The sequence below is a fragment of the Ranitomeya imitator genome, chromosome 2, assembly GCF_032444005.1.
Source record: "Ranitomeya imitator isolate aRanImi1 chromosome 2, aRanImi1.pri, whole genome shotgun sequence".
Classification (NCBI taxonomy): domain Eukaryota; kingdom Metazoa; phylum Chordata; class Amphibia; order Anura; family Dendrobatidae; genus Ranitomeya; species Ranitomeya imitator.
Window position 1 is genome coordinate 474766693 of NC_091283.1, and position 27603 is coordinate 474794295.

At 43.8% G+C, this 27603-nt stretch overlaps 1 protein-coding gene across 2 annotated transcripts in view; it reads right to left on the reverse strand.

Annotated features, from left to right (window-relative positions):
* The window catches only part of CRHR1 (corticotropin releasing hormone receptor 1), a 429919-nt gene that overhangs the window by 232710 nt on the left and 169606 nt on the right, over positions 1–27603 (reverse strand). For both annotated transcript variants that reach the window (XM_069751316.1, XM_069751318.1), the window contains exons 3-4: positions 3698–3779; positions 1055–1174 (exon numbers count right to left, since the gene is read on the reverse strand). In XM_069751316.1, the coding sequence (XP_069607417.1) occupies positions 1055–1174; positions 3698–3779 (202 nt within the window). The remainder of the gene's footprint in view (positions 1–1054; positions 1175–3697; positions 3780–27603) is intronic.

The following is a 27603-nucleotide window of genomic DNA, read 5'->3' on the forward strand; positions in this document are numbered from 1 at the left end:
CAATTTGGACTTTTGCTGTGGAGCCTCATGATTTCTAAATAAGCCTCTGTGTATGCACTAATAGAGCAAATAGGGGATGTCCTCTTCTTTAGGATAACACACAAGACTTTCTATTAGCCTGCCTTCCATTACCACAGTAAGTAGTTCTTCTTTCCCTCCATATTAGTTGTAGTGTCGGCATCCCTGCACAATTCCTATCCTCCTCTCCCCCGGAAAGGGATGACGACTCACTCACCGCACTGCTGCTGCAGTCTCCTGGGATCTACGCACGTCTTGCAGATCACCTGGCACTATGCTTAGAGGGTGTGCGGGTTCCAAATCTCTTAAAGATGCAGCACGAACCATCGTAAAGTGTCCCCAGCCAATGGCTGGCAGACTTATTATTTAAGGCACCTCCATCTGCTGGGAGGTGCCTGAGCAACATGTTCTGTCAGTTTGTCTGCACTCTGCCATGCTTCCTTTATACCAGCCGTGCCTGCCAGTACCTGACATACCTTTCTGTATACCAGCCATGCCTGCCAGCACCTGTCATGCCTGTATAACAGCTGTGCCAGCGTGCAGCTGCCATGCCTTCCTATATACCAGCCATGCCTTCCTATATACCAGCCATACCTTCATGTGTAACAGCTGTGCTTCCTGTATCCCAGCTGTGTCTGCCAAACACCTGCCATTCCTGATTACCTGCTATGCCTGCCTGTACCAGCCTAGCCTTCCCATTCCTGGCCGTTCCAGCTTTCTGCCCTTTGGGGGTCAGCAGCCGAATGTTTGAGATCTGTCTTGGAGTAGCACCTGGCGTTAATCTGGAGCCAAGAGTAACCACACTATCAGGGGCTCTAGCGAAGGGTCATGAGTTCGCCTAGTCATGCCCTTCCAGACCCTCCTCGGTTTACGGCAAAGTGGTTTCCACTATTACATACATTACATTAGTAATTGGTAGATTTCATGTAAATAATTGTTAACAAATAGGAAGTTTTCTATATGTTGCAGTTTCTGACTTATAACAGTTTCTTCCACAGCATCCTCCAATTTTTTCTACATAGTATTCTTCCATTACCTGTTGTATTGTACTGTACGCCTTGGAAGTATTCTGGGCAAGGCCTTGCCACCAATTGTCCAGGCGGTGTGTGCGGCCAGCATGTTCCGATCATATCAATAGACATATTACAGGCAAGACCTGTAAAGGAACAATGTAAATATAAAATATATGTCAATATAAAAATAGTCCACTTCACAGTCTTGAAATTATATGTGTAAAGTGCATGTGGGAACAATGGCAGCAGAAAGATCTCAGCGTGCAATGGCTGTGGTAATCACAGGATGCCATCCTATTGTTAGTAGAGTAGAGTGGATGCACCGCAATCATTTTTCTATAGGAAAATCAGTAAATGCAATTTTCAATTCTGCATCAGCTAAGCTATGACAGTAATGTCCTAATTCATCAGTGTTACAGTAATGGTGGCCATGCAGAATTTTTGCAGATATGACTATATTTGGTATAGTCTTCTATGCACATAGCTATTGTCATAGCAACTGCTATAGGGCCCAGAGACGGATGGAGGTCACTCTGGTTTGGGAAGTCATAACGTGAGCCATTTCTCTAGTATGGATTCTCCATAGCTTTACTACCAATGAATTGACTGCATTACTACAGTTAACTTTCTGCCTTCTTTAAAAATGACTTTCTGATTTCCCTTTAAGGCCATGCAGCTCTACTTATAACTACAGCCAATCATAGGCTGCCTTAAAGGGGTATTCTTATTTTATGAAATTGATTTAGTTAGACAGCATTAAAATCAGCAAGTTTACAATTGACTTGCTTTTTTATCTGCTGTCTCTAACACCAGTGTCTCTGCATTCCCTCCCCTAGCAGAGACACCCATGCTCTCACCACCGCAGCCCTGTACCTCCTTCTCCTGTTGTTCTGCCTTGTGTCTGGCACATCTGCTCTCCACCTCCCTCCCCTAGCAGAGATGCCAGCATACTCACTGCTACGGTCCTACATCCCATCCTCTTTCCCCAGTGGCTGCCCGGGGTCTGCGCACTGCTTGCAGATCCTTGGGCACAGTGCTTAGGATGCGTGCACGGTCCCAGCTTCTTAAAGGGACAGTGCGCACCATGCTAAAGTGTCTCGAGCCAATGGCTAGGGAGCACTTATTATTTTAGGCACATCCACCAGGTGGGAGGTGCCTGTGTAACGTTGCAAGTGTGTTCCCAACATCTTTGTCAGTTGTCAGGTCCCAGTGCTCACCAGCCAGTCTATCAGGCGTGCCTACCAGCCTGTCTTTGAGCTGGACCAGCCTGCCTGTCTAAAAGTCAAGCCCGCCTACTTGGTATTAACCGATCCTGCCTTTGCCCATATTCTCACCAGTTGGTCCCGTCTGCACCCGTGATACCTGTCTCCTTAGTCCACCTGCCCGCATCTATTGGACATTCCTTCTGGACATCCCAGCTACCCGTTCCTAGGGGGTCAGCTGCAATCTACCCAAGGTCAGTCCTGGAGTAGCACCTGGACTACCTCCCTTGTCTCTCCTCTGATCTCCGTATCATATGCTGCTGCTTATCTGAGGTCAGATTGGGTGAGGCACCTAGTTACACCCCTCCAGGTCTTCCTTGGGCTCCGGCACATTGGTTCCACCACCCAGCCCGTTACACTGTCATTCTTCTGCTATGAGAGCTTTTATCTTGAATAGTATACATCTTTTTGCCTCCGTGCGCCCCCATAGTGCCTGTGTCACGCGCATTTTGGTGGATTTGTGAAAAACTAGTGTGAAAACTGAGTTACGCTTAAAATTTGTGACTTTTCAAAGCTTTTATGCCAGAATTTTGGCATGAATGTTTAGATGAATCAGGCCCTGAAAATTTTTTTTTTGCACCGTCTGTTTGAGCAATCTTATGAATATTCACGATGCCCATCATATTATAGTGATTTAAACCTCATTCAGATGTCTGTTTTTCACGTACATGTTCAGTATTTTTCACGGATGGAAAATGTACCCATTTAAGTCTATGAAGCTACTCAAAGACTTCAATAATTTTTGTTGTTGTTTATTATCAACTTCGATGTACGTTAATAATGAACCACATAGAAAAATCATCGTCCGCCTGAAATCTTCAATTGGTATTCATAAACATCACAGTTAACCCACTTTGTCCTGTTTTGCTTTTCCATATGATTAACTATTTGATTTTATGTCAAAAATACTCAAAAAATATCAATGTGATCTTTGCTTGTCCACATATGTTTGACTGTGTAATTAGGTCTTCACCATATTTTTTCAGCATCTCTAGATATTGGCTTGACATTCATTATAACATAATACTTCCAGACATCTAATGCTGAACACTTGGTAATGTATGTTGTGAATCTGATTTCACTAGGCCTGAAAGCAATAATATAATAGTGCATTTAAGGCAAATTCAAGGTAATGTCATTTAATATGACTGCCCTTTCTGTACATCTCATTATATAATTAGCTGTTGTTCGCATTGATTACACATAAATCAGGATTTCCTTCTTGAAGGTTTTAGACTCAAACAGCATGAACACAAATCGGCACCATGGGCGTCAGCCTTGATATCTATTACCATAATCCAGCTTAGATCTTTCTCAGTGCCTTAATGTAAAAAAAAAATCCCCAAAGTCAAGACACCAGAAGTGAATCATTTTAATTCCCAGGCCGCCCATTTTATGACTCACCTGTGAAGTTGGAACTATTCTGGAGATTTTCACACTGATCCTGGATAGAGGTTAGAGCAAGACTGACCCCTGCTGTGATGACCTTTAGAAAAAGACAGAGGAGAAATACTATATTAATATCTAACTGCTCAATATTCTCACAAAAACAATCCAGGACCGAGGTTTCAGTTCATAATATTCTCATGAGATGAAACTATAAGTATCCGCAAATAGCTTTTGGGCTGATGATTCCATAACAATTATTATGCTTTGCTTATACATCATTATTTCCACAGTACTTGAAAGACACGAACATCAATGTCTCCATTGGGTCTCATGATCTACATTTCCTGTCAGTATATCTTTGGAGTGTGGGAGGAAACCACACAAACACGGGGAGAACATACAAACTCCTTACAGATGTTGTCCGTGGTGGGATTTGAACCTAGGACCCCAATCCTAACTAATGCAGTACTCAGCAGGGGTCACTAGGCAATGTACATTGCTTAGATCTGTCCATCGCTAGAGCAGAGAGCTGAATTGTTTGGGTGTCATGCCGGACCCCTACAGATCATATTGATGACTTATCCTATTTAAAAGTAATTATTATATCAGTCCCTGTCAACTCCTCTCAATTAATCGGACATTAACTTTTAGGTTTTCTGCCCAAACAGTTGGCACTAAAGAGACAGCTTAATTTCACCTGAAGTAGAGCTAATGTGTATACATTTTCCAAAGAGTATTGTCTGACCTCTAAAAGTGACCAAATCAATTTGGCCATCTCCGATAGGAAAAATAGTTCCCCTGTATGCCCACATAAAAGACCTTTCAAAGACCAGTCAACCAGTCTTCTTCTCTTCATTGATACTTCTTGGAATGTTGATTATTTATTTTTATTTAGTTATGCAACACCTGCACTGGGAACTGTCAGGGCAGCTACTGGTATACTTGGACTTACAGACACTAACGGTATGTTTCCACGTTCAGGAAACGCTGCGTTTTTGACGCTGCGTTGAGCCGCAGCGTCAAAAACGCAGCGTCCAGATGTTACAGCATAGTGGAGGGGATTTAGTGAAATCCCGTCTCCACTATGCAGTAAAAAATGCATGCGGCATAGCAGCGAAAACGCACATGTGGCGCGTCTTTTCACAACGCAGCATGTCCTTACAATGAGAAAAACAGGCAAGAACACCGCAGGTGACCTGCCAGTGACCTCAGGTGCAGATTTGGTCAGGATTTTACCTGCATAAAATCCTGACCAAATCCTGAAGCAAGCCTGAATGTGGACATATACCCTAAGGGTATGTTTCCACGTGCAGGAAACGCTGCGTGTCTGACGCTGCATAGAGCCGCAGCGTCAGACACGCAGCGTCCAGATGTTACAGCATAGTGGAGGGGATTTAATGAAATCCCGTCTCCACTATGCGTGGTAACACGCACGCGGCGGCCCTGCGACTCCGGACATGCTGTGCGTCTTTTCAGATCGCAGCATGTCCGTATATGTTGCGGCGACACTGCGTCGCCGCAAGATATAGCACAGGGCCCTATGCGATGGGTGCGATGATGCCGGATGTGTGCTGTGAACACATCCGGCATCATCGCGTCCCAGAAGGGGGCGGGGCTTAGTGCAGAGCGGCAAAGCCGCTCCGACGATACCGCCGGCCATCCTGATCGTGGACACGCAGCCTTAGAAGAGCTTTGCAGCTGCTGTTAAACAGGGACCTACAGATATTAGCAGATTTTCCCCTGAGCCGCAGTGGACTAAAATTCCCAGGGATCCTTGTTTCAGTCCGATGACACAGCCTGGATTGGATGAGGAGGTACTCGGAGGGAGGAGCTGGGCTGAAAGTGAAAGCAAGAGTTCAGAGAAAGAAAAGAGCGTGGCAACTTGCTGTGAGAGACTGAGCACGGCGGATTTGCATCCCGCTACGCTGCAGTGTTGCTGTCCCCTCGGATATCCCCGCGCTGCTGGAGAGAGCGTGGCTTTTGTTTACCCTCTGAAGCAAGTTACATCAAGAACTTGGAGAGTTCTGCTGGCACTCCCACCGTATAAAGGATTGAATCCGGCCGCCCCAGCTGGTGTCCAGAGACCCATCCGACCGTTGGAGACGCGCAGTGAGTGCCCTTCTGAGATTTGTGGTTCTACCAGCGCTATTTACAGTGAGTACACTACAGCCCAGACTATTGCAATTATTATTCATCTAAGTGCACAAACTGTTCTAATTTGCGCGCCAACATCTGCGGCAACTGGGCCCCAACGTTTGGACTGAGTTAAACCAGAAGAGACAAAAAACCCTGCTACGTTATACTTGCAAGGTGGAAGTAGAATTAGAGTGTGATGTGTATATGACTTAGACAGAGCACAGTTACTTGTATTGCATGTTATTCTTTTAAATCCATCTCATTTATGCGGCATAGCAATAAACCTGTTAAACTGTTTTACTCCTGATCCCTGTGAGTGTGTACTGAGTGTGGCAGGGGCTTCCCGAGTCAGCCCCTGGCAGAAGATAATTGTCCTTCTGCAGTCCCAGAGTGAGCTCCAGTCAAGATTCGGGTGGAGGCACTGCGCACTGGAGAGGTGAGACCCCCCATAACACCCAGTGTACTGTGGTAGGCCTAAAGGGGTGTTACAGTTATTATTATTTATTATTATAGCGCCATTTATTCCATGGCGCTTTACATGTGAGGAGGGGTATAAATAATTAAACACAAGCACAATAATCTTGTACAAAACAAGTCATGACTGGTACATGAGGAGAGAGGACCCTGCACGCGAGGGCTCACAATCTACAAGGGATGGGTGAGGATACAGTAGGTGAGGGTAGAGCTGGTCGTGCAGTGGTTTAGTGGTTACTGCAGATGGTTGGCTTGTCAGAAGAGGTAGGTAGGTGGATGATTTTTCAGATTGGTTGATCCCTCCTTACCACATTAGGGGAATTGTGTGTAGCCATCATGTTTTATACCCTTCTGATGTTCTCAGGCTCTATGCCTACTGGAGGAGAACCAAACTGGCGTTTGCCCTCAGTGCCACTGGAGTGGAAGCCCACTTCCTACTAGTTGTCCAAAACCAACACACAGCAAACTGCAGAGGAGAAAGGACTAGTCCACAACTGAGAGGGGGCATGGTCCATTAAAGTCACAGTGTCTTTCAGGATCTAGCATTGGCCAAACCCCTACTAAATGGCCACAGTGTGAAGGTGCTCTTACACTTTGCACGTATACTAGCTTATAGTTCAGCTCAGCTTTTTTGTTCTATTTTGGAAGTGGGTTGCACCTTTTTTTGTGTGGTACACACTTGGATGGAAAGCACAATTTTGGGTTCTTAAAAAAAAAAAGCCCCAGCTGCCTGCAGATGTTTATCTTTTTTATTTTGTTTGGCCTATATTCATAATGTCCAGTGTACCAAGGCACCAGAGATGGATTAAAACTTCATCTTCTTTTCATGCCATCAGATTAACAGACAAAAATAGTAAGAAAACAATGTAGCGACGTTTCGGCCATATGGACTTTATCAAGACAGCAATAAAAAGCAACAGACTTTTCTTAAATACACACAGCCTATATCTTGAGTTATGTGGTAAAACTTGTTAAAGGTTGCACTATAAAAGCTGTACAGTGCCAATATATTTGATTTTGCGGAACAGCTTGTATATTTGATCGGTACCCATTTTGGTAACATGCAGTGGCGTATCTAGGGGGGCAGCTGGGGCATGTGCCCCAGGTGTGGCCGGCAGGGGGCGCAGTCGGGCCACCTAATTCGGCGATCCTCAATGTCTCCCCCGGCGGCTGCATTCTGCCGCCCCCCGGATTGAGAGTCGGCTGTTCTCTGTGCCGACTGTCAAGCTGACAGCCGGCACAGAGAAGCTGCAGCATGTGCGGACATACCGCATGTGCAGCCTGTGCGGCTGTACCGGGGTCCAGCGGAGATGAAGGGGGGCCCCTGCAGGGTGGTTGCGACATGCAGGGAGTAATCCCTGCAGCTGCACTGCCAACAAGAGAAAATAGCAGCGGAGCTGCAGCGATTTGTCTTCCTGCCCGCGCTTCCTCTCACACAGGCAGGTGTGTACGGGGAGGAGAAGTGAGGGCAACGATGGGGCTGACGGGGAGAGGGCAATAATTGGGATGGAGGGGGAAGAGGAAATAATGGATGTGGTGGAATGGGCAATGATGGAGGTGGCAATGATGGAGTTGGAATGGGCAATGATGGGGGTGGGGGGAGGCAATACAAGTAATTTCATGTCCATAATGTTATGATTTGGGAGACAGAAATGTATTGCCACCGGTAGATCCATTCTTTTTTCTCTTATTGTATGGCGATGGGAGTTCTAAGCTTTTGCCCTGTCTCCTCCACATACAGACCCCCATTATGGACATGAAATTACTTGTATTGAAAGGAAACTTCAAATCTCAGAGAGACAGAAGAGTCTGGGAATATAAACTGATCACGACCTTTGACAGTCTTAATGCAGGAATGATTGTGTCACATGGATTTATGTCTTTTTACATCAACTAAGGAACTTGCCCCTCAGACCATGAAGGGTCATCACAACAGAGACCCTAATCACAGGACAATAAAACAATCCTTATCTAAGAATTGGACCAATATTTATGGACGTAACTGTCTATCACCCATGGTAATTCTGCTTCATGTCACCTGGCTTATCCATGGTTTTTTCCCCCTTTTTTTTATATTATGTTGTGCATAAATATGTGATTCTTCAGAATTTGTTTTAGTCTTTGCCTGATGAAGAGACGTATGTAGTCTTGAAAGCTTGCAATTTGTTACCATCTTTTCAGTTAGCCATTAAAAGGTATCAACCACTGAGGACTCTCAATTCTAAATATTTTTCTATCTACTGGCTAACACGGTACCAAGATATATTTCTTTCCACTCAAATATAGTCGCTTTAGAATTTTCTCCTGTGCTTTACCTATTTCTATTTTTTTCTGTTCCCACGAACTGCAAATAAATATTATTATTTGTTGGCATCACCACAAAAAATAGAGTGTGCAGTGAATTTTCATTGAATGGACTAAGGGTTATTTGGCCCGTTACACCAGCACCTCGCCATATGACAGAGCGCAGGCCAATAACTTCACTATTGCACTGAGGAGAGACTTCCGTCAGGCCACTCTGCCATAAAGGCCCGACTGGTCTAGGTCTGCAGTGATGGTTGACTTTGTGGAACTTTCTCCTATCTCCCTACTGCAACTGTGAAGCTCAACCACAGTGATCTTTCAGTTCTTCTTTAACTTTCTCACCAAGGCTCTTCTCCCACGATTGCTCCGTTTGGCTGGATGGCCAGGTCTAGGAAGACTTCTGGTGGTCCCAAACTTCTTTCATTTAAGAATTATGGAGGCCCCTGTGTTCTTAGGAACCTTGAGTACTGCAGAAATTCTTTTGTGACCTTGGCCAGAAGTGTGCCTTGCCACAATTCTGTCTCTGAGCTCCTTGGCCAGCTCCTTTGACCTCATGATTCTCATTTGGTCTGACATGCACTGTGAGATGTGAGATCTTATATAGACAGGTGTGTGCCTTTCCAAATCAAGTTCTATCAGTTTAATTAAACACAGCTGGACTCCAATGAAGGAGTAGAACCATCTCAAGGAGGATCACAAGGAAATGGACAGCATGTGACTTAAATATGAGTGTCCGAGAAAAGGGTCTGAATACTTATGACCATGTGATATTTCAGTTTTTCTTTTTTATTAGATTTGCAAAAATTACTACATTTATGTTTTTTTTCAGTCAAGATGGATGCAGAGTGTACAATAATGAGAAAAAATGAACTTTTTGAATTTACCAAATGGCTGCAATGAAACGAGTGAAAAATGTAAAGGGGTCTGAATACTTTCCGTACCCACTGTACTTCTGAGCTGGTATTTTCAGTGTACTGTCACAATCTTCTCAGTCAGCTTCATGGTTGATGAAAGCAGAAAAATATTGAGATTCCATAGTAATTATTTTTTTCTGTGACAATATGCTATATCAGGCTGCACATTTATACATTGCCCTGTTTAACTGGATCTTTACATTTAAAAATATTCCATTTCAAAATATTTATTCAGAGTTATAGTGATACAGTACAAATTATTCCAGGCCTTTATGACAGCGAATAGTTAGGAGATCGGTGTTATAGGATTGAAATGATCAGTACTTTACATGGATGTGACACGCATCTCCATGCCTCTATTAAGCTTCATTTGTTGCTCTAATTGGGCACAGGCAAGGACAGCAGAAAGTCTGCATCCCACTAATGATATAAATCAGTGGAGGAAATGCATGAACAGCCACTTGTAAACTATGCATTCAGTGCTGGCAAACACCACGCTCCACATAAACCATGCCAGTCTGCCAATCTGCAATTAGGCAAAGAGTACATGCACTTGCCCAAATACCACCTGACCACTGCAACACCAATTGTCTATTACACTGGTTTGTTAAATCGGAGGTAAACATAGGTCATTGTGAACTTGCGAAAAATCAGACGCTTTTCTGCGAGGCTTCTGACATGAGATTCATAGAGCTCTAATGAATTAGTTATAACGGTGCCAGGTTGTAGAGACAATAGCAAAGATATCAATATGGTAAGCTGGATAAATAGTAGTATTGATAATCATTTATAAATTATATTAGAAACTGAAATAAGAATAATATTTTAAGTCTTTTCTAGTCTGAATTATAATAATAGAAATATTTTAGAAAAAGTTCAACAGTTTGCCCTTTTATTACAATGTGATTACAAAAGTGATCATGGCATAATCGAAGGGATCATCTGTCCTACAGTAGACACAGGGCTGTCGAGTCACCTCAAGTCCTGGTAGTCACTCACTTCTCATGGTCTCTCATATGGTCACTTGATCACCACCATTGTTCGCTCTCTCTGTGACACATGTCTGTATAAATTCTATTTTTCATGTTTCTTTTCTTTTCCCTCTGCAAGCATAAAGTTGCCAAGAGCAGTAGTAATGACCGAACTGCTGTCCGGTTATGCTTTGGCACTTTATAGGAAAACAGTGTCCCAGTCCCAGTGCACTGTCAGGTGTGGTGTGCATCATACTCATTTGTAGGATTCCACTGTCTCCAGGCCTCCATCTTCAGGAGTTGCAGCACACAATTTAGGGGACACCAAGTTCATTGCAACAAGCAAACGTTTACTGGTCAGTTCAATTTCATTAGGTTTTAACAAGTGGGCTAAAGCACAACGCTTCACATTTCTTGCTTCCTTAGTGCAACACATCTTCAGCCCTACCACTCATTCATCCTGGACTATTCCTAAGCGCACTGACTACGTCAGCCTCAGGAATTTGCTGTCCACTTCAGTAGCACACCCGGGATCCATTACTTTACGCTTACACGGGTCCCTGTCCATCTTCCTCTGTACGCCAGAGGACATGATGTGTCCGGCAGCCCCTATGCCAGACTTTGGGCCCTGGAAAAGACAGTAGCAAACACTCGGGATTCTAGTGCGGCATCACACTGCCTGGAACTATCGGAACATGTTAGCCCTAGCAGCACACTGCACCTGAACTTGACCATGTCACTATACTTTCCTATTTGAGTCACTACCATGAAGTGCGCACTTTTTACTAACTCACTAGGCTAAAGGTACCTTCACACTAAACGACGCTGCAGCGATCCAGACAACGATCCGGATCGCTGCAGCGTCGCTGTTTGGTCGCTCGAGAGCTGTCACACAGACAGCTCTCCAGCGACCAACGATGCTGGTAACCAGGGTAAACATTGGGTTACTAAGCGCAGGGCCGCGCTTAGTAACCCGATGTTTACCCTGGTTACCAGCGTAAAAGTAAAAAAAACAAACACTACATACTTACCTTCGGCTGTCTGTCCCCGGCGCTGTGCTTTCCTGCACTGACTGTGAGCACAGCGGCCGGAAAGCAGAGCGGTGACGTCACCGCTGTGCTTTACGGCTGGCCGGCGCTCACAGCCAGTGCAGGAAAGCACAGCGACGGGGACAGACAGCCGAAGGTAAGTATGTAGTGTTTGCTTTTTTTACTTTTACGCTGGTAACCAGGGTAAACATTGGGTTACTAAGCGCGGCCCTGCGCTTAGTAACCCGATGTTTACCCTGGTTACCAGTGAAGACATCGCTGGATCGGCGTCACACACGCCGATTCAGCGATGTCTGCAGGAAGTCCAGCGACAAAATAAAGTGCTGGACTTTCTGCAGCGACCAACGACATCACAGCAGGATCCTGATCGCTGCTGCGTGTCAAACTGAACAATATCGCTAGCCAGGACACTGGAACGTCACGGATCGCTAGCGATATCGTTCAGTGTGAAGGTACCTTAATTCTGTACATTAACTATGTGCTATCCTATACACTAAACCTAATGCCCTTATCTTATGTCTTATGCCATTGATAAGCCACTTAACTATGTGAACAGTGCTAACATTATCCCAAGCCTACTCCTGTGATTACCCTTCACTTTGCACTACAGTATGTGATTGCTGTCTTGAGGGGTAGGGACCCAGCAGAACAGTCCACCACACTGCCATTAGCACAGAAATAAAATTATAAGATATATCGCGCTACAAGTGACCACGAGCTAACTAAAATAAATCCTAGTACCCTGTAAATGGGGTCAGTACGCCTAGCCTGGAGAACCGGCGCAGGATATGAAATCCTGGAGTATACCTGCAAAATACCTACAACAGTAGTAGCTCCTATGCTATAAACCAATGCCACAATAGTAAGTAGTGTCTGCTGGCTGGCAGATCCACTTACCTGCCCAGCAGGGGGAAGTGCGTGCGAGGAGTCCGGTGGTTGATCACAATGCAGGGAGCCGTATGACTGCGCCCCCAAGAAAACGATACTCACTGGAGCTAAGGGTAGGCGAGCGTGCCCCGGTGTCCGTGATAGCAGATGCTTGGCGGGGACAAGTGAAACTCCGTGTAGAGCCAGAGACGTCCCGGCCGGAGGCGTCCCTGGATGCACGAGAAAACAAAAAATGGCCGACGCTGCTGCGCAGCGTGTGACGTCACTAGCCTACGGAGCCCTAGCAGGGTCAGTCTAACCCACGCGTTTCGGAGTGTGCCGCACTCCTTCGTCAGGGTTACCGCCCAGCATATGATGCTACCTATATATAGATTACACATACCCCCCGCCTTCAGTCAAATTCCACCCGCAACACTATTGGTGACAACAGAAACAGGGGCAGTATTAGTGAATTAACCCTCTGATTGGAGAACAGTGGATATAGTCTCCTAACCCACATCACGCATAATGAGACAATACTCCAAGTGCACATACATATATACCTGATGATTGATATTAAGCAGCCCTCTATATTATGTTAAATGTAACTAATCCTGCAATTGATGCTAAAAAATAGAAAAACGCCTATCTATATAAAACTTCACTTTTATTAAATGCTCCTAAAAACATATAAAATGACATTAAATAGTGCATAAAAATATAAATATGTATTAAAATATAACTAAAACACGCTCATGTATGATATAAACTACAAAATGTTCGTAATGCATGGCGAACATATACATATGACTAATAAGATGTTAAATTCAAAAACAACTGTCTGCTGGATAGTCGCCCACATTCCTGGTTAGTACCCATGCTAGATTAGATGGATATGGAGGTCATAACGAGACTCCCTCGCTACATCCCCGTAAACAGATAAAAAAATTTCCATATACCACAGGAGCTGTAAGACCCTCTATCGTTAAAAACCATATAATTCTAATTCACAATTAAGGCCTTTAGGTCTTAAACTGTCCAAGGTAAAAATCCACTGAGATTCACAACGAGACATCTGCTTTATAAAGTCGCCCCCTCTTTTGTTTGGGCGGACAGCCTGAATACCATAGAAAATTATTCCTTTTAAGGATTTACCATGTTTTTCCTTAAAATGTCTCGAAAGGGGATGTCCCAAAAACCCTTTCTGGATATTCCTAAAATGTTCTTGAATACGCACCCTTAATTGTCTTTTTGTACGACCTATGTACAGCTTTTTACATGGGCATTGGATTACATATATTACTCCGGTGGACTAACAAGACAAGCTGTCCCTAATGGAAAACTCGCGTATTCCATCGTCATCCAAAAACGTGAATTGTCTAATTTTTCTAAAAGAGGTATGTGTGCACCCATAACACCCTCCACACGGTAGGAAGCCAACCTTTGGAGGATTCGAGATGGATTTGACTCCCATTCTGTCCGTAAGGGCCATTTTAGTTGTAGGGGCTACTAGCTGGCCCAGCGACTGGGCTTTTCTATATATAAACCTGGGGTTTCTAGGAAGATGTTCGCCAACCACCTTATCACCCTGCAAAATTGCCCAGTGCTTCCGTATAATGTTGACGAACTTGTTGTGCCCCGCATGGAATTGAGTCATAAATGGTAGATTATTAATTTGTTGTTCCAAAGTACCTTCCCCCATATTTACGGATTGATTCCTTCTATGCAATATAGTTTCCCTTGGTACTTCTGCTACTTCCTTATGTGCTTTTGTTAATAATAGTTTGGAGTAGCCTTTATCCAAGAATTGTTGGGTGAGATGTTCTGCTTCTTTATTAAAATCCGCCAAATTAGAACAATTCCGTCGGATTCTGGTGTATTGACTTTTGGGTATATTTGTTAACCAGACCGGCAGATGGCAACTGGTTATATTTATAAAGCTATTAGAGTCGACTTCTTTCCTATAACATTTAGTATACAGTTGATTGTTCTCGACATAGATATTCAAATCTAGAAAATTCACGCTGGTGGTACTAATATTAGCAGTGAACTCTAGGCCAAATTGGTTATTATTCAACCCTGAGATGAAGATATTTAGGTCTTCATGAGAACCCTCCCATATAAAGAAAATATCATCTATGAAGCGGCGCCAGGCCACTAGGCCCGGGTGTTACCCATCCTTGTAAATGTGTAAGGACTCCCACCAAGCGACGTAGGTGTTTGCGTATCTAGGCACAAATCTCGTCCCCATCGCAGTGCCCCACGTTTGGATATAAAACTGCCCTTCATAACTAAAATAGTTGTGCTGAAGTATAAATTGAATACATTCCAGAATAAATTGTATTTGCTTGTCTGTATATATGTTGAGGCCTAGAAGGAAATGTTTTGCTGCCTGACACCCCTTTTCATGATTTATAACTGTATACAATGATTTAATGTCAAGGGTGCCCATTATATAGTTATGTTGCCACTTAATCTTATCCAGAACTTCCAATGTGTGGCCTGTATCCTTCAGGTAAGCTGGAATTAACTTCATGCATTTCTGCAAATGGACATCGACATATTTGGATAAGTTGGCTGTTAAGCTGTTTATACCCGATATTATGGGTCTGCCTGGGGGGTTGGTTGTACTTTTATGTAATTTAGGTATGTGATAGAAGATGGCTACACTTGGATTTTTATTCATAATATACCCAAACTCCTTTTTATTTATAATCCCTTTGGCTTTACCCATTTGAGCTAAAATGTTTAATTTACCAATAAAACGAGTGGTGGGATCATGGCTTAATTTGTGATATGTAGTGTGGTCCTCCAGGAGTCTCATGGACTCATGGTGATACATGGTGTGATCCAATACCACAATACCACCGCCTTTATCGGCGGGTCGCACAATAATGTTATTATTGGATTGTAGATCTTTAATTGCTTTTCTCTCTTGTGAGGTTAAGTTATGCGGTGCAAATTTATAATTATTTTGGTTCAGTTTCCTAATGTCCCGCGAAACCAATGAATCGAAAACCCAAAAAGCATTAGAGTATTCTTGGGTTGGATTAAATGCTGATGGGTTAGCTAAAGAGGTGTGCACATACCCTGATGCTCCATTAGGATTATGATTAGTGAGGGATGGCCCTTTTTTAATGAAATATTTTTTGATGGCTAAATTCCTCAAATACTTTTTCATACTTATGTATAAATTAAATGGCTTTGCTTGTTTCGTTGGCGCAAATTTTAGGCCTTTCTCTAAAAGAGAAGTTTCATTAGCTGATAAAGTATAGGAACTCAAGTTGTAAATACGTTGTGGGAATGTATTTGGACCCATTACCTTCTTTTTAGAGAGTTTTCCACCCCGGGTGCCTCTTTTTGTTTTTGTTTTGCGGGTCTGATCCGGAAAAAATCCTGGTTGATATGCTGTTGTGTGACAAACCCCCTTGGGTTTTAGGCAATGTTAAATTCCTCAGTTGGCCAGAATTGGTTTTACTTATAGTCCCTTGTTTGCCTTTAAAGCCTTCTTTACTATTAGTCATAACCTTACTGGTTTTAGGAATAGCCCCCCTATTAATATTTAGTAGGCCCACACTGGTATTCAGAGTATTATTTGAATGGGGATCCTCATTCGCTGGGTTAGAGATTGGGGTCCCAACCTCCATCTCTAATGCTAGGGGAGTAAATCTATTACTAGTATTAGCCGAATTGATGTTCTCCTCAATACGTTTATCGTGCGGGAGAAGGGACTCATTGGTCGTACACACCAGGTTCATTGTCTCTATAGAAGTGTTGAATACCTGATGGGGGGAGTACTCCTTATTCCACGTGTCTCTCCTACACATAGATACTGGAGTGTATTGGGTAGAGTTAGAGTTTGCATAAACCGAAAACTCAAAGGAGACATTTTCAATACTGGGTGTCCCATTATATTCATCCAGTGTTATAAATTGATCATCTCTGGTTTGTTTAGTATTAAATGGTACTATTGTCGGGTTGCTTGGACTCACAAGATTTAGAGGCATTGCATTGGGCAAATTGTCCCTATTAAATTTCCTTATTTTTTTATCAATAATATCTTTTTCCTTTTCCTTTAATCTTTGTAAAATACTATCGATAAGGGACTTGTTTTCCTGTGTGAGTTTATATGCTTTGAGATCATCAAAGATTTTTACTATTTGGTGACTGGCGTTTTCTAAATTTAATGTCCGTTTATCAATGATGAACTGCAGAGCTTTCATTGAGAAATCGTGGAACATCTTGTCCCATTCTTCCCGGATTTTGGAGTCACCAAAATCACTTGCTAGACTCTTATAGATAATTAGACCTTTTGGGATTATATTAGCTTGTACATATTTTTCTAAAGAGGCCACCTCCCACATTTCCCTCATTTCAATATTTAATAGTTTTTCCAGATTTTTCAATAATTCTTTAGGAGGACACATGCCCATCGGAGGAGGTGCAGTGGGTATGAAGCGTTGCTTAATAAACAAATACCTCTGATCCCTATCCTCCCATAATGAACTAAGAGCCATATTTATCGCTGCCTATGTGTAGGGGCACAGAAACTACTAAAAGATAAAATAACAAAATACACTGGCGCTATACTAGCACATAAAATGGGGGCCCCACAAGTGCTGCCGGTATATCAGACAGATACTGTGCCAAATCTGTCAGAGAAATGCAAGACAATAAAACAATAAGATATATCGCGCTACAAGTGACCACGAGCTAACTAAAATAAATCCTAGTACCCTGTAAATGGGGTCAGTACGCCTAGCCTGGAGAATCGGCGCAGGATATGAAATCCTGGAGTATACCTGCAAAATACCTACAACAGTAGTAGCTCCTATGCTATAAACCAATGCCACAATAGTAAGTAGTGTCTGCTGGCTGGCAGATCCACTTACCTGCCCAGCAGGGGGAAGTGCGTGCGAGGAGTCCGGTGGTTGATCACAATGCAGGGAGCCGTATGACTGCGCCCCCAAGAAAACGATACTCACTGGAGCTAAGGGTAGGCGAGCGTGCCCCGGTGTCCGTGATAGCAGATGCTTGGCGGGGAAAAGTGAAACTCCGTGCAGAGCCAGAGACGTCCCGGCCGGAGGCGTCCCTGGATGCACGAGAAAACAAAAAATGGCCGACGCTGCTGCACAGTGTGTGACGTCACTAGCCTACGGAGCCCTAGCAGGGTCAGTCTAACCCACGCGTTTCGGAGTGTGCCGCACTCCTTCGTCAGGGTTACCGCCCAGCATATGATGCTACCTATATATAGATTACACATACCCCCCACCTTCAGTCAAATTCCACCCGCAACACTATTGGTGACAACAGAAACAGGGGCAGTATTAGTGAATTAACCCTCTGATTGGAGAACAGTGGATATAATCTCCTAACCCACATCACGCATAATGAGACAATACTCCAAGTGCACATACATATATACCTGATGATTGATATTAAGCAGCCCTCTATATTATGTTAAATGTAACTAATCCTGCAATTGATGCTAAAAAATAGAAAAACGCCTATCTATATAAAACTTCACTTTTATTAAATGCTCCTAAAAACATATAAAATGACATTAAATAGTGCATAAAAATATAAATCTGTATTAAAATATAACTAAAACACGCTCATATATGATATAAACTACAAAATGTTCGTAATGCATGGCGAACATATACATATGACTAATAAGATGTTAAATTCAAAAACAACTGTCTGCTGGATAGTCGCCCACATTCCTGGTTAGTACCCATGCTAGACTAGATGGATATGGAGGTCATAACGAGACTCCCTCGCTACATCCCCGTAAACAGATAAAAAAATTTCCATATACCACAGGAGCTGTAAGACCCTCTATCGTTAAAAACCATATAATTCTAATTCACAATTAAGGCCTTTAGGTCTTAAACTGTCCAAGGTAAAAATCCACTGAGATTCACAATGAGACATCTGCTTTATAAAGTCGCCCCCTCTTTTGTTTGGGCGGACAGCCTGAATACCATAGAAAATGATTCCTTTTAAGGATTTACCATGTTTTTCCTTAAAATGTCTTGAAAGGGGATGTCCCAAAAACCCTTTCTGGATATTCCTAAAATGTTCTTGAATACGCACCCTTAATTGTCTTTTTGTACGACCTATGTACAGCCTTTTACATGGGCATTGGATTACATATATTACTCCGGTGGAATAACAAGACAAGCTGTCCCTAATGGAAAACTCGCGTATTCCATCGGCATCCAAAAACGTGAATTGTCTAATTTTTCTAAAAGAGGTATGTGTGCACCCATAACACCCTCCACACGGTAGGAAGCCAACCTTCGGAGGATTCGAGATGGATTTGACTCCCATTCTGTCCGTAAGGGCCATTTTAGTTGTAGGGGCTACTAGCTGGCCCAGCGACTGGGCTTTTCTATATATAAACCTGGGGTTTCTAGGAAGATATTCGCCAACCACCTTATCACCCTGCAAAATTGCCCAGTGCTTCCGTATAATGTTGACGAACTTGTTGTGCCCCGCATGGAATTGAGTTATAAATGGTAGATTATTAATTTGTTGTTCCAAAGTACCTTCCCCCATATTTACGGATTGATTCCTTCTATGCAATATAGTTTCCCTTGGTACTTCTGCTACTTCCTTATGTGCTTTTGTTAATAATAGTTTGGAGTAGCCTTTATCCAAGAATTGTTGGGTGAGATGTTCTGCTTCTTTATTAAAATCCGCCAAATTAGAACAATTGGGCAGTTGGAAGTTCTGGATAAGATTAAGTGGCAACATAACTATATAATGGGCACCCTTGGAATTAAATCATTGTATACAGTTATAAATCATGAAAAGGGGTGTCAGGCAGCAAAACATTTCCTTCTAGGCCTCAACATATATACAGACAAGCAAATACAATTTATTCTGGAATGTATTCAATTTATACTTCAGCACAACTATTTTAGTTATGAAGGGCAGTTTTATATCCAAACGTGGGGCACTGCGATGGGGACGAGATTTGCGCCTAGTTACGCAAACACCTACGTCGCTTGGTGGGAGTCTTTACACATTTACAGGGATTGGTCATTACACCCGGGCCTAGTGGCCTGGCGCCGCTTCATAGATGATATTTTCTTTATATGGGAGGGTTCTCATGAAGACCTAAATATCTTCATCTCAGGGTTGAATAATAACCAATTTGGCCTAGAGTTCATTGCTAATATTAGTACCACCAGCGTGAATTTTCTAGATTTGAATATCTATGTCGAGAACAATCAACTGTATACTAAATGTTATAGGAAAGAAGTCGACTCTAATAGCTTTATAAATATAACCAGTTGTCATCTGCCGGTCTGGTTAACAAATATACCCAAAAGTCAATACACCAGAATCCGACGGAATTGTTCTAATTTGGCGGATTTTAATAAAGAAGCAGAACATCTCACCCAACAATTCTTGGATAAAGGCTACTCCAAACTATTATTAACAAAAGCACATAAGGAAGTAGCAGAAGTACCAAGGGAAACTATATTGCATAAAAGGAATCAATCCGTAAATATTGGGGAAGGTACTTTGGAACAACAAATTAATAATCTACCATTTATAACTCAATTCCATGCGGGGCACAACAAGTTCGTCAACATTATACGGAAGCACTGGGCAATTTTGCAGGGTGATAAGGTGGTTGGCGAACATCTTCCTAGAAACCCCAGGTTTATATATAGAAAAGCCCAGTCGCTGGGCCAGCTAGTAGCCCCTGTTGTGAATTCTGTGGCAGAGTTCACTCCTGTGGTCACAAGTGGTACTTCGGCTGATTCTCTCTGGGATCTTCCGTTTGTGGAGGAAAGTGGTACTGCAGCTTCTGAGTTTTCTCCCTCAGGTGATCTGGTGAGCTCGTTAGCTTCTTCTCTACTTAACTCCACCTGATGCTTTGATCCATGCTTCCTGTCAATGTTCCAGTGTTGGACTGGTTTTTTCCCTGGATCATTCCTGTGGCCTGCTGCTCTGCAAAGCTAAGTTTTGCTTTTGTTATTTTGTTGCTATTTTTCAGTCCAGCTTGCTTTATTGGTTTTTTCTCGCCTGCTGGAAGCTCTGAGACGCAGAGGGACGACCTCCGTACTGTTAGTCGGTGCGGAGGGTCTTTTTGTCCCTCTGCGTGGTTATTTATAGGTTTTTGTGCTGACTGCAAAGTTATCTTCCCTATCCTCGTTCTATTCAGCTAGTCGGGCCTCACTTTGCTAAATCTGTTTCATCTCTATGTTTGTGTTTTCATCTTACTCACAGTCATTGTGTGTGGGGGGCTGCCTTTTCCTTTGGGGAATTTCTCTGAGGCAGGGTAGGCTTATTTTTCTATCTTCAGGAATAGCTAGTTTCTCAGGCTGTGACGAGGCGCCTAGGTTCTGGTCAGGAGCGCTCCATGGCTACCTTTAGTGTGGTTTGATAGGATCAGGGATTGCGGTCTGCAGAGTTCCCACGTCTCAGAGCTCGTTCTTTAATTTTGGGTGTTTGTCAGATCACTGTATGTGTTCTGACCGCTATGTCCATTGTGTTACTGAATTGGTTAACATAACAGTACAGGAAGCCATAAGTGCTAATGATTCTCAATAGAGGGAAAAAAGAAGTTCTGAGACCATTTTTTTTTCTTTGCACTGTGTTTTGTCTTTTTTTTCCCCTAGACATTTGGGTGGTTCAGGACACAGGTGTGGACATGTAGATTTAGGGTCTGTGCTCTTCAATGGATAATCTCGTTATAAATGTGCAAAAGATTCAAGATTTGGTGGTTCAGAAGCCTATTTTTGAACCAAGAATTCCTATTCCTGATTTGTTTTATGGTGATAGAGTCAAGTTTGGGAATTTCAAAAATAATTGCAAACTGTTTTTGGCCTTGAAACCTCACTCCTCTGGTGACCCAGCTCAACAAGTGAGAATTATTATTTCTTTATTGCGTGGCGACCCTCAGGATTGGGCATTTTCTCTTGCGCCAGGAGATCCTGCATTAAGTAATATTGATGCGTTTTTCCTGGCGCTCGGATTGCTGTACGATGAGCCTAATTCAGTGGATCAGGCAGAGAAAAATTTGCTGGCTTTGTGTCAGGGTCAGGATGAGATAGAGGTATACTGTCAAAAATTTAGAAAGTGGTCTGTACTCATTCAATGGAATGAAGCTGCGCTCGCAGCGATTTTCAGAAAGGGTCTCTCTGAAGCCCTTAAAGATGTCATGGTGGGATTTCCTATGCCTGATGGTCTGAATGAATCTATGTCTTTGGCCATTCAGATCGGTCGACGCTTGCGTGAGCGTTAATCTGTGCACCATTTGGCGGTATCACCTGAGCTTAAACCTGAGCCTATGCAGTGCGATAGGACTTTGTCCAGAGTTGAACGGCATGAACACAGACGTCTGAATGGTCTGTGTTTCTACTGTGGTGATTCCACTCATGCCATCTCTGATTGTCCTAAGCGCTCTAAGCGGTTCGCTAGGTCTGCCACCATTGGTACGGTACAGTCAAAATTTCTTCTGTCCGTTACCTTGATCTGCTCTTTGTCATCGTATTCTGTCATGGCATTTGTGGATTCAGGCGCTGCCCTGAATTTGATGGACTTGGAATATGCTAAGCGTTGTGGGTTTTTCTTGGAGCCCTTGCAGTGTCCTATTCCATTGAGAGGAATTGATGCTACACCTTTGGCCAAGAATAAGCCTCAGTACTGGACCCAGCTGACCATGTGCATGGCTCCTGCACATCAGGAGGATATTCGCTTTCTGGTGTTGCATAATCTGCATGATGTGGTCGTTTTGGGGTTGCCATGGCTACAAGTCCATAATCCAGTATTAGATTGGAAATCCATGTCGGTTTCCAGCTGGGGTTGTCAGGGAGTACATGGTGATGTTCCATTTCTGTCAATTTCGTCATCCACCCCTTCTGAGGTCCCAGAGTTCTTGTCTGATTACCGGGATGTATTTGATGAGCCCAAGTCCGATACCCTACCTCCGCATAGGGATTGTGATTGTGCTATCAATTTGATCCCTGGTAGTAAATTCCCAAAAGGTCGATTGTTTAATTTGCCCGTGCCTGAGCACACCGCTATGCGCAGTTATGTGAAGGAATCCCTGGAGAAGGGGCATATTCGCCCGTCGTCGTCGCCATTGGGAGCGGGGTTCTTTTTTGTAGCCAAGAAGGATGGTTCGCTGAGACCTTGTATAGATTACCGCCTTCTAAATAAGATCACGGTTAAATTTCAGTACCCCTTGCCATTGTTATCTGATCTGTTTGCTCGGATTAAGGGGGCTAGTTGGTTCACAAAGATAGATCTTCGTGGTGCGTATAATCTGGTGCGAATTAAGCGGGGCGATGAATGGAAAACTGCATTTAATACGCCCGAGGGTCATTTTGAGTATCTCGTGATGCCGTTTGGACTTGCCAATGCTCCATCAGTGTTTCAGTCCTTTATGCATGACATCTTCCGAGAGTACCTGGATAAATTCCTGATTGTGTACTTGGATGACATTTTGATCTTCTCGGATGATTGGGAGTCTCATGTGAAGCAGGTCAGAACGGTTTTTCAGGTCCTGCGTGCTAATTCCTTGTTTGTGAAGGGATCAAAGTGTCTCTTTGGTGTGCAGAAGGTTTCATTTTTGGGGTTCATCTTTTCCCCTTCTACTATCGAGATGGATCCTGTTAAGGTCCAAGCCATCCATGATTGGACTCAGCCGACATCTCTGAAAAGTCTGCAAAAGTTCCTGGGCTTTGCTAATTTTTATCGTCGCTTCATCTGCAATTTTTCTAGTATTGCTAAACCATTGACCGATTTGACCAAGAAGGGTGCTGATGTGGTCAATTGGTCTTCTGCTGCTGTGGAGGCTTTTCAAGAGTTGAAGCGTCGTTTTTCTTCTGCCCCTGTGTTGTGTCAACCAGATGTTTCTCTTCCGTTCCAGGTCGAGGTTGATGCTTCTGAGATTGGAGCAGGGGCTGTTTTGTCACAGAGAGGTTCAGGTTGCTCAGTGATGAAACCATGCGCTTTCTTTTCCAGGAAGTTTTCGCCTGCTGAGCGAAATTATGATGTGGGCAACCAAGAGTTGCTGGCCATGAAGTGGGCATTCGAGGAGTGGCGTCATTGGCTTGAAGGAGCTAAGCATCGCATGGTGGTATTGACTGATCATAAGAACTTGACTTATCTCGAGTCTGCCAAGTGCTTGAATCCTAGACAAGCTCGTTGGTCGTTGTTTTTTGCCCGTTTTGACTTTGTGATTTCGTACCTTCCGGGCTCTAAAAATGTGAAGGCGGATGCTCTGTCTAGGAGTTTTGTACCCGACTCTCCGGGCTTATCTGAGCCGGTGGGTATCCTCAAGGAAGGAGTAATTGTGTCTGCCATCGCCCCTGATTTGCGGCGGGTGCTGCAAAAATTTCAGGCTAATAAACCTGATCGTTGCCCAGCGGAGAAACTGTTTGTCCCTGATAGGTGGACGAATAGAGTTATCTCTGAACTTCATTGTTCGGTGTTGGCTGGTCATCCTGGAATCTTTGGTACCAGAGAGTTAGTGGCTAGATCCTTTTGGTGGCCCTCTCTGTCGCGGGATGTGCGTACTTTTGTGCAGTCCTGTGGGATTTGTGCTCGGGCTAAGCCCTGCTGTTCTCGTGCCAGTGGGTTGCTTTTGCCCTTGCCGGTCCCGAAGAGGCCTTGGACACATATCTCTATGGATTTTATTTCTGACCTTCCCGTTTCTCAAAAGATGTCAGTCATTTGGGTGGTCTGTGATCGCTTTTCTAAGATGGTCCATCTGGTACCCTTGTCTAAATTGCCTTCCTCCTCTGATTTGGTGCCTTTGTTCTTCCAGCATGTGGTTCGTTTGCATGGCATTCCAGAGAATATTGTTTCTGACAGAGGTTCCCAGTTTGTTTCGAGGTTTTGGCGAGCCTTTTGTGGTAGGATGGGCATTGACTTGTCTTTTTCCTCGGCTTTCCATCCTCAGACTAATGGCCAGACCGAGCGAACCAATCAGACCATGGAAACATATCTGAGGTGCTTTGTTTCTGCTGATCAGGATGACTGGGTGTCCTTTTTGCCTTTGGCTGAGTTCGCCCTTAATAATCGGGCCAGCTCGGCTACCTTGGTTTCACCGTTTTTCTGCAATTCTGGGTTCCATCCTTCCATCCTCGTTTCTCTTCTGGACAGGTTGAGTCTTCGGACTGTCCTGGTGTGGATACTGTGGTGGACAGGTTGCAGCAGATTTGGACTCAGGTAGTGGACAATTTGACCTTGTCCCAGGAGAAGGCTCAACGTTTCGCTAATCGCAGACGTCGTGTGGGTCCCCGACTTCGTGTTGGGGATCTGGTTTGGTTATCTTCTCGTCATATTCCTATGAAGGTTTCCTCTCCTAAGTTTAAACCTCGTTTTATTGGTCCGTATAGGATTTCTGAGGTTCTTAATCCTGTGTCTTTTCGTCTGACCCTTCCAAATTCTTTTTCCATACATAACGTATTCCATAGGTCATTGTTGCGGAGATACGTGGCACCTATGGTTCCATCTGTTGAGCCTCCTGCCCCGGTTTTGGTGGAGGGGGAATTGGAGTATGTTGTGGAGAAGATTTTGGATTCTCGTGTATCAAGACGGAAACTCCAGTATCTGGTTAAATGGAAGGGTTATGCTCAGGAAGATAATTCCTGGGTTTTTGCCTCTGATGTCCATGCTCCCGATCTTGTTCGTGCCTTTCATGTGGCTCATCCTGGTTGGCCTGGGGGCTCTGGTGAGGGTTCGGTGACCCCTCCTCAAGGGGGGGGTACTGTTGTGAATTCTGTGGCAGAGTTCACTCCTGTGGTCACAAGTGGTACTTCGGCTGATTCTCTCTGGGATCTTCCGTTTGTGGAGGAAAGTGGTACTGCAGCTTCTGAGTTTTCTCCCTCAGGTGATCTGGTGAGCTCGTTAGCTTCTTCTCTACTTAACTCCACCTGATGCTTTGATCCATGCTTCCTGTCAATGTTCCAGTGTTGGACTGGTTTTTTCCCTGGATCATTCCTGTGGCCTGCTGCTCTGCAAAGCTAAGTTTTGCTTTTGTTATTTTGTTGCTATTTTTCAGTCCAGCTTGCTTTATTGGTTTTTTCTCGCCTGCTGGAAGCTCTGAGACGCAGAGGGACGACCTCCGTACCGTTAGTCGGTGCGGAGGGTCTTTTTGTCCCCTCTGCGTGGTTATTTATAGGTTTTTGTGCTGACCGCAAAGTTATCTTCCCTATCCTCGTTCTATTCAGCTAGTCGGGCCTCACTTTGCTAAATCTGTTTCATCTCTATGTTTGTGTTTTCATCTTACTCACAGTCATTGTGTGTGGGGGGCTGCCTTTTCCTTTGGGGAATTTCTCTGAGGCAGGATAGGCTTATTTTTCTATCTTCAGGAATAGCTAGTTTCTCAGGCTGTGACGAGGCGCCTAAGTTCTGGTCAGGAGCGCTCCACAGCTACCTTTAGTGTGGTTTGATAGGATCAGGGATTGCGGTCTGCAGAGTTCCCACGTCTCAGAGCTCGTTCTTTAATTTTGGGTGTTTGTCAGATCACTGTGTGTGTTCTGACCGCTATGTCCATTGTGTTACTGAATTGGTTAACATAACAAGCCCCTACAACTAAAATGGCCCTTACGGACAGAATGGGAGTCAAATCCATCTCGAATCCTCCGAAGGTTGGCTTCCTACCGTGTGGAGGGTGTTATGGGTGCACACATACCTCTTTTAGAAAAATTAGACAATTCACGTTTTTGGATGCCGATGGAATACGCGAATTTTCCATTAGGGACAGCTTGTCTTGTTATTCCACCGGAGTAATATATGTAATCCAATGCCCATGTAAAAAGCTGTACATAGGTCGTACAGAAAGACAATTAAGGGTGCGTATTCAAGAACATTTTAGGAATATCCAGAAAGGGTTTTTGGGACATCCCCTTTCAAGACATTTTAAGGAAAAACATGGTAAATCCTTAAAAGGAATAATTTTCTATGGTATTCAGGCTGTCCGCCCAAACAAAAGAGGGGGCGACTTTATAAAGCAGATGTCTCGTTGTGAATCTCAGTGGATTTTTACCTTGGACAGTTTAAGACCTAAAGGCCTTAATTGTGAATTAGAATTATATGGTTTTTAACGATAGAGGGTCTTACAGCTCCTGTGGTATATGGAAATTTTTTTATCTGTTTACGGGGATGTAGCGAGGGAGTCTCATTATGACCTCCATATCCATCTAGTCTAGCATGGGTACTAACCAGGAATGTGGGCGACTATCCAGCAGACAGTTGTTTTTGAATTTAGCATCTTATTAGTCATATGTATATGTTCGCCATGCATTACGAACATTTTGTAGTTTATATCATATATGAGCGTGTTTTAGTTATATTTTAATACAGATTTATATTTTTATGCACTATTTAATGTCATTTTATATGTTTTTAGGAGCATTTAATAAAAGTGAAGTTTTATATAGATAGGCGTTTTTCTATTTTTTAGCATCAATTGCAGGATTAGTTACATTTAACATAATATAGAGGGCTGCTTAATATCAATCATCAGGTATATATGTGTGTGCACTTGGAGTATTGTCTCATTATGCGTGATGTGGGTTAGGAGATTATATCCACTGTTCTCTAATCAGAGGGTTAATTCATTAATACTGCCCCTGTTTCTGTTGTCACCAATAGTGTTGCGGGTGGAATTTGACTGAAGGCGGGGGGGTATGTGTAATCTATATATAGGTAGCATCATATGCTGGGCGGTAACCCTGACGAAGGAGTGCGGCACACTCCGAAACGCGTGGGTTAGACTGACCCTGCTAGGGCTCCGTAGGCCAGTGACGTCACACGCTGCGCAGCAGCGTCGGCCATTTTTTGTTTTCTCGTGCATCCAGGGACGCCTCCGGCCGGGACGTCTCTGGCTCTACACGGAGTTTCACTTGTCCCCGCCAAGCATCTGCTATCACGGACACCGGGGCACGCTCGCCTACCCTTAGCTCCAGTGAGTATCGTTTTCTTGGGGGCGCAGTCATACGGCTCCCTGCATTGTGATCAACCACCGGACTCCTCGCACGCACTTCCCCCTGCTGGGCAGGTAAGTGGATCTGCCAGCCAGCAGACACTACTTACTATTGTGGCATTGGTTTATAGCATAGGAGCTACTACTGTTTTAGGTATTTTGCAGGTATACTCCAGGATTTCATATCCTGCGCCGGTTCTCCAGGCTAGGCATACTGACCCCATTTACAGGGTACTAGGATTTA